Source organism: Rhinopithecus bieti, unplaced genomic scaffold, assembly GCF_001698545.2.
Source record: "Rhinopithecus bieti isolate Rb0 unplaced genomic scaffold, ASM169854v2 scaffold_3858, whole genome shotgun sequence".
Lineage (NCBI taxonomy): Eukaryota > Metazoa > Chordata > Mammalia > Primates > Cercopithecidae > Rhinopithecus > Rhinopithecus bieti.
Genome location: NW_016804227.1, coordinates 29,871 through 37,971, shown reverse-complemented (window position 1 = coordinate 37,971; position 8,101 = coordinate 29,871). Strand labels below are relative to the sequence as shown.

The following is an 8,101-nucleotide window of genomic DNA, read 5'->3' as shown; positions in this document are numbered from 1 at the left end:
TCCTCTCAAAAAAAAAAAAAAAATTAAAATTAAAATTAAAAATACAAAGGAAAAAAGGGAGAGAGGGAAGGAGGAAGGGAGGGAGAGAGTGAGGGAGGGAAGGAAGGAGAAACAAGGAAAAGCTCCTGCCATTCCTAGCCTGCCTTGGGCTTTGTTTTGTTTGTTTTTATTATTTGAGGTGGACTTGCTCTGTCGCCAGTCTGGAGTGCAATGGCACGATCCTGGCTCACTGCAACTTCCACCTCCCAGGTTGAAGCAATTCTCCTGCCTCAGTCTCCCGAGTAGCTGGGACTACAGGTGCCCACCACCATGCCCAGCTAATTTTTGTATTTTTAGTAGAGACAGGTTTTCACCATGTTGGCCAGGCTGGTCTCGAACTCCTGACTTCAACTGATCCACCCACCTCGGCCTCCCAAAGTACTGGGATTATAGGCATGAGCCTCCGCACCTGGCCTGCCTTGGGATTTGAATGTAAGGATGCAAGGAATGTTCAAGCTGCTGCCACCACTTGTGACCAGAAGGAGCCAACAGTGCAAACACACAGTGTGGTAAGTGAGAGGTGGGCACCAGGGTCCTTGTGAGATCAGTGGGCCCCTGGGCTGGCCCCTGTGCTGCTGACCACTGGCCTTCTTGCTGTAAGAAAAATACCAAACCCCTAATATTTAAACCACTTGGGGTTGGTTTTTGTCGTGTGTGGGGGGGGTGTTTTTTTGTTGTTTTTTTGTTTTGTTTTGTTTGAGACAGGGTCTGCTCTGTTGCTCAGGCTAGAGTGCAGTGGCACAATCCTAGCTCACTGCAGCCTCAACCTCCTGGGTTCAATCAATCCACCTCAGCCTCCTGAGTAGTTGGAACCACAGGCACATACCACCACACCCAGGTAATTTTTGAAGTTTTTTGTAGAGATGGGGTCTTGCTATGTTGCCCAGGCTGGTCTCAAACTCCTGGGCTCAAGCGATCCTCCAGCCTCGGCCTCCCAAAGGGCTGGGATTACAGGTGTGAGCCACTGCACCCAGCCAATGGATTCTTTTAATACATCTCCCACCCCAAACTGTTTTCTCTTCCCCAAGTCCCCAGGCTGCCCCCATCACTTTGGCAGGAGCTGGACTTGGCGGGAGGGGAAGCTTGATATCCACTGCCGGGAGTGAGAGGGTCATTTTCAGCAAAAGACACAGAAAAGGCTTTGAGGCTCCAAAAACTTAAGACTTGAGGGGAGTAAAGGATTAGAGAAAAAAATAAATAAAACTTGATGAGTCAGACAAAGGCCTTCCAGCCCCAAGGCTAGAACAGGTTTCTGGGCCAGAGAGGAGAAAAACTGGAGAAGGCTTGCATTTTGGGATATTTCAAGATGTTTCGGGCATATCTCATACTTTTCCTGCCCCAAGCATTTCAGTCATTTTTTTTAGTGTCTCTATTTTTTTTAGTCTCGCTGTGTTGCCCAGGCTGGAGTGCTGTGGTGCAATCTCTGCTCACTGCAACCTTCGCCTCCCAGGTTCAAGCGATTCTCCTGCCTCAGCCTCCTGAGTGGCCGGATTACAGGTGCACACCACCACTCCTATCTAATTTTTGTATTTTCAGTAGAGACAGGATTTCTCCATGTTGGCCAGGCTCGTCTTGAACTCCTGACCTCAAGTGATCTGCCCGCCTCGGCCTCCCAAAGTGCTAGAATTACACACATGAGCCACCACACCCGGCAAGAATGCATTTTTAGAACAAGATCTGGATGTGCAGTGTGGTGATTACTACTGCAGTGTTACTGTGTTTAGGTAATTTTGGCAGACAAAGCTAGGAAATTCACAAATACACACAGATATATGTATGTCTACTTATATATCTTCCCATCTATTTATGTTAAAACCCATGAGTTGGCCAGGTGCGGTAGCTCATGCCCGTAATCCCAGCACTTTGGGAGGCCGAGGCGGGCGGATCATGAGGTCAGGAGATCGAGGCCACCCTGGCTAACACAGGGAACCCCTGTTTTACAAAAAAAAAAAAAAAAAAAAAAAAAAAAATTAGCTAGGTGTGGCGGCGGGCACCTGTAGTCCCAGCTACTGGGGAGGCAGGAGAATGGTGTGAACCTGGGAGGTGGAGCTTGCAGTGAGCCAAGATCGCGCCACTGCACTCCAGCCTGGGCAACAGAGCGAGAATCGGTCTCAAAAAAAAAAAAAATGAAACAAAACAAAACAAAAAACCATGAGTTTACTCTAATATCTCCCACCCTCCTCCAACGCTAGAGGGTTCGTTCCACTCTTCATCCCATAAACCCAGAAAATCTGAGACGGGTCTCAGTTAATTTAGAGAGTTTATTTTGCCAAGGTTGAGGACCCACGCCCGTGACGCAGCCTCAGGAGGTCCTGGAGACATGTATCCAAGGTGGTCGGGGCACAGCTTGGTTTTACACATTTTAGGGAGACATGAGACATCAATCGATATATGTAAGATGTACATTGGTTTCGTCTAGAAAGGCGGGGACAACTCAAAGCAGGGAGAGGGCTCTAGGTCACAGGAAGGTGAGAGACAAATGGTCGTATTCTTTGAGTTTCTGATAAGCCTTTCCCCTGTAATCCCAGCTACTCAGGAGGCTGAGGCAGGAGGTGGAGGTTGCAGTGAGCTGAGAGCGAGTCACTGCACTCCTGTCTGGGTGACAGAGCGAGACCCTGTCAAAGAAGAATGCCTTCACCATCTGGGAATGCAGTCCAGTAAGTCTCAGTCTCATTTTATTCAGCTGCTATTCAAGATGGAGTTGCTCTGGTTCAAACATCTCTGACACTACTGCCCCCTAAACATCTCTGAAGTTAATCTGTTCCTCTCCCCAGTCATGACCTCTACCCAAGGTCATGCAACCATCACCTCTCACCAGGACAGCTGCGACAGCCTGCCAAATTCTGCCTGCCCAAACCTTTGCTTCCTACACAGTTCCTCTAGACCAGAGCTTCTGAAACTTCAGCTGCCTAGAAATTGCCTGCAGAGTTTGTAGAAACACAGAAACTCTGGCTCCCATTCCCAGCAATCTAATTCCGATTCAGAAGGTCCCAGGTCAACTGAGAATTTTCACTTTTTTTTCCTTTTTTTTTTTTTTTTTTTTTGAGATGGAGTCTCGCTCTGTCACCCAGGCTGGAGTGCAGTGGTGCAATCTCTGCTCACTGCAATCTGTGCCTCCCAAGTTCAAGCTATTCTCCCGCCTCAGCCTCCTGAGTAGCTGGAATTACAGATGCCTGCCACCATGCCCGGCTAATTTTTGTATTTTTAGTAGAGATGGGGTTCTGTCATGTTGGCCAGGCTGGTTTCAAAGTCCTGACCTCAAGTAACCCACCCGCCTCAGCCTCCCTAAGTGCTGAGATTAAAGGTGTGAGCCACCACGCCCGGCCTAGTTTTTGCATTTCTAACAAGCTTCCCTAGGGCATCTCCTAGAGGAACCCAAGATGTTGCGGAGGCTGAGACTGCACATCTTCAGGTTATACTTCCAGCAGCAAGACTCTCTGTGCTGTCCAATACAGTAGCCACTAGCCACATGTGGCTATTTAACTTACTAAAATAAAATTTGCTGGGTGCGGTGGCTCACGCCTATAATCCCAGCACTTTGGGAGGCCGAGGCGGGCGGATCACAAGGTCAGGAGTTTGAGACCTACCTGGCCAACATGGTGAAACCCCCGTCGCTACTAAAAATACAAAAATTAGCTGGGCATGGCTCAAAATTTTTTGAAAAGCAAACGCATGGGCCACATTCAATGCAGAATCCACTGCCCTCCCAAGGCACAGGGACCCAGCCGGGAAGTGGCAGGTGTGAACCATGACTGAGTCTCCCACCCCTACCCCAGCTGCGGGCTAGAGGCTTCCTCCAGCTACGTGGGGTGAATGGGAGCCTAGGGATGCTGGAACAGGCCAGGGCCCGTGGCCTCTATCAGCGCCTCAGCCTCTGCACCCTGGGCCAGGAGCCTCTGCCTGGCCCCGAAGGTACTTCCTCTCCCATCCCAACACCCCACGGCCCCCCTCATAAAGCCCTTTCCCTTGCAGATCCTCCATCCCCCTCCCACACTAAGCCCCAGTCCCTCACTCAATCCTGCACCCCAAGATCTGGCTGCAGCCCAGAACTGGGCCATACTTACCTTATCCTCCAGGGGACCTGGGTCCTGCAAATGCGGGTGGTAGCTTCGTCCCCTCTAGGGTGGTCTGAGGCCACACCATAGACAAAGCACCTTCCAAGCGTCACACCATGTCCCCACTCCTCCCCACGCACACTGGGACCTTCGACGTGGTACTGATAGTTGGCGCCCCCAGTGACGGCCAGGTGCCCTGCAATGCGATACCTGAGCTCCTATGTGTCACCAAGCCAGGTGAGGAGCAGCCCAGCCAACCACCCCCAATCCCCGTCACCATACACCTTCCCCTCTGCACAGCACAGACACAGGCCTCAGAGTCCCTCATGCTAAGTGAGGGGCAGCGTTCTGCCCATCGCCACATACAGCCTAGCCTAACATCCCAGCCACCAACGGCAGACCCACGCAAACAGGCGGGGCAGACAGGTGGCCAGCTTGGCTCTTATCCATGGGCAACCAGGAGCAACTCCACCCTCCTCTGCAGCCTCCATTTCCTAGCCTGGGAGCCAGGTGGTCCCCATAGGACTAAAGTGAGAATCAGGTGAAATCCTGTCTCTGAAGCTTTTGCTTTGGTCCCGGCCCACAGTGAGGGCTTAGTTCTGTTCCCTCCTCTGCCTGCTTCCTCACTCATTCGTGGACTGCCTTCGGGGCGTCCCTTTCTCTTTCCTGGTCTGTTTCCTCATCTGGGAAATGGGGCTGCTTAGGGGAGATGAGAGCTGTGAGCACTGTTGGTAAACTCCACACATGGCGCTGCCCAGGCAGATGTATCTCCCGTCTCCTGCTCTGTTCTTGCTCGGGGCTTTGCTCTGCTCTGGGCACAGGGCTCAGACCCTGCCCTCTGGGCCTTGATCTCCAACCCACTGGGGCCCAGCGATCACAGGGTCTGGTCAGAGGTGGCCCCACCAGAGCCGTGAGTGCTCATTGCTCCCAGAATGTATTATTTATTTATTTAATTTGAGACAGAGTCTCACTCTGTCGCCAAGGCTGGAGTATAGCGGCACGATCTCAGTTCACTGCAACCTTCAAGAGATTCTCCTGCCTCAGGCTCCCAAGTAGCTGGGATTACAGGAGCCCACCACTGCACCCAGCTGATTTTTGCATTTTTAATAGAGACGGGGTTTCATCATGTTGGTCAGGCTGGTCTCGAACTCCTGACTTGAAGTGATCCACCCGCCTTGGCCTCCCAAAGTACTGGAATTACAGACTTGAGCCACCACGCCCGGCCCTGCTCCGAGAATGTAGAGAAGAGAGGCATTTCTGAGACCAGGTGAGGAATCCACGTAGGGCACAGCCTAAGGCGGAAAGGAGAGGGGCTAAGCATGAGAACCAGGAGGCACAGGACAGGAAATCACAGAGGGAAAAATGCTTCCTCTCCCTCCTCTCTCCGCACCCCTTGCCAGGCCCAGCAGAGACTGGCTAAGCCTGGGCAGGTCTGGGCAGGCATCCAGGGGAGCCCTGAAGGCTGACAAATGCAGGGACATGGATGGGGTCATCCGGAAAGGTCGAAGTTGGGCCGAAGAAGACAGGAACTTTCTACTGGGTGAAGCAGCCAGGATCGGACATCCTAGACCAACCTGTGCTTGCTAAACCCCTCAGCCCCATCGGGCTGCCCACGGGTGACGGTCTCCCCTGCTCCAGAGCTTCTCCTCTCACCGCACTCCCTTCTACCAGCAACGCCCTGCTTGTCCTTACTCCCTCCTCCAGGAAACCTTCCCAGACCAGTCATTGGGTTTTCCCTATCTCTCCTTCTCAGTGCACCTGAGGCCACCCTGGGCACACTATAGGTGCCTGGACCTGAGGTGACAAGGTCATTCGGCCAGCACGTACTGTCAGGCACTTCAAACACACATACCAGCCTTCCTGTGATGTTAATCATCCTCTGTGCCAGCTGGGAAACGAGGCCCAGAGAGGTGAAGGGACTAGCCCAAGATCCAAAGCCCACATGCCGGCTTTCTTCCTGTCCATTCAGACACAGTCACATCCTCCAGCAGAGGCGTGGGTGAGTGGTGAGGAGGGCGTCTCCTCAATCCAGGAGATTAAGTCAAGAATTCCCCACCAGGCACAGCAGCTCACCCCCATAATCCCAGCACTTTGGGAAGCCGAGGCAGGAGGACCCCTTGAGCCCAGGAGTTCAAGAGCAGCCTGGACAACATAGCAAGACCCCATCTCTAAAAAAAAAAAAAAATTAATTAGCTAGGCGTGGTGGTAAGCCCCTATGGTCCCAGTTACTCAGGAGGCTGAGATGGTAGGATTGCTTGAGCCCATGATTTGGAGGCTACAGTGAGCTATGATTGGGCCACTGCACTCCAGCCTGGGAAATAGGGTGAGATTCTATCTCAAGAAAGAAAAAAAAGCGGGGAGCCAGGCACAGTGGCTCACGCCTGTAATCCCAGCACTTTGGGAGGCCAAGGCAGGCAGATCGCCTGAGGTCAAGAGTTCGAGACCAGCCTGGTCAACATGGCAAAACTCCATCTCTACTAAAAATACAAAATAGCTGGGTGTGGTGGCACATGCCTGTAATCCCAGCTACAAGGGAGGCTGAGACAGGAGAATCACTTGAACCTGGGAGGCGGAGGTTGCATTGAGCTAAGAGCATGCCATTGCACTCCAGCCTGGGTGACAGAGCAAGACTCGGTCTCAAAAAAAAAAAAAAAAAAAACAAAGAAAGAAAGAAAAAGGAATTCCCGATGTAAAAGACACAGAAAGACTGTCCTGGGAAGGAAACTGAAAAAATTTATTGCCTTGAAGGTACAACCCTCCCCAGCAGAGATGGCCTGGGACTGTCCCTGCCCCACCTCATCTACCCCTCTCCCCCAGGTGGGCTGGTGTGTCTGACCACCAGGACCAACTTGTCCAACCTTCAAAACAAGGAGGCTCTGGAGGCCACCCCGGGAAGGCTGGAGCAGGCTGGGGCATGGGAGCACCTGGTGGGCTGGCCTGTGGACTGCTGGGAGCTGCCTACCTCCAAGCTGGAGGTGGTATCCGGCATCTCTGCCAAGGATGGCTTCATCTTCGGCATTGTCTACCTGTACCGAAAGCAGAAGGCGGCCCAGGTTGAGGAAGTAAGATCCAGCCCCCAGCTCCTAGCTGGCCCCTAACTCCATGTGGCCTTAGGTGGGCCCATCTGCTGGGCCTCCTCTGCCTCCCCTGCAAAATGGGACCTCCGAACCGACCCTGCCCCTCAGAAATGCCCTGCCTATTAAATGAGCTCCCAGAAGAGCCAAAAGGACTCATGACTCTGCAGTTCTCTAGCCCCAGAAAAGAGTGACATCTGTTCCTGTGGGTTCCAGAATCGAGACGTGGCAGGGTGTGGCGGCAGACGTGGCACCTGTAATCGCAACACTTTGGGAGGCCAAAGCAGGAGGATCACTTGAGACCACGAGTTCAAGACCAGCCTGGGCAACACAGTGAGACCCCCCATCTTAAAGAAAAATTGTAAAAATTAGCACTTCGGGAGGCCGAGGCGGGAGGATCACTTGAGGTCAGGAGTTCGAGACCAGCCTGGCCAACATGGCAAAACCGTGTCTCTACTAAAAACACAAAAATTAGCCAGGCATGGTAGCACATGCATGTAATCCCAGCTACTTGGGAGGCTGAGGCAGGAGAATTGCTTGAACCCAGGAGGCGGAGGTTGCAGTGAACTGAGATGGAACCGTTGGGTAACAGAGCAAGATTCTGTCTCAAAAAAAAAAAAAAATTGTACAAATTAGCCAGGTGCTGTGGGTGCATGCCTGTAGTCCCAGCTATTCGGGAGGCTGAGACAGGAGAATCACTTGAACTCGGGAGGCAGAGGTTGCAGTGAGCCTAGAGCGTACCAGTGCACTCCAGCCTGGGCAACAGAGCAAGACTCTGTCAAGAAAGAAAAAGAAAGAAAGAAAGAGAGAAAGAGAGAGAGGAGAGAGAGACGGGGGGGGTAGGGAGGGAGGGAGGCAGGGGGAAGGGAGGGAGAGAGGAAAGGAGGGAAGGAAGGAAGGAAGGAAGGAAGGAAGGAAGGAAGGAAGGAAGGA

The 8,101-nt window shown here is 52.4% G+C and overlaps 1 protein-coding gene across 1 annotated transcript in view; it reads left to right on the top strand.

The window, feature by feature from the left end:
• METTL27 (methyltransferase like 27) overlaps positions 1 to 7,160 on the top strand; it is a 16,798-nt gene extending 9,638 nt beyond the window's left edge. The window contains 4 exon segments of the mRNA XM_017867326.1: positions 3,816 to 3,950; positions 4,238 to 4,331; positions 6,912 to 7,032; positions 7,034 to 7,160. Coding sequence (XP_017722815.1) covers positions 3,816 to 3,950; positions 4,238 to 4,331; positions 6,912 to 7,032; positions 7,034 to 7,160 — 477 coding nt within the window.
• Positions 7,161 to 8,101: the final 941 nt, after the last annotated feature.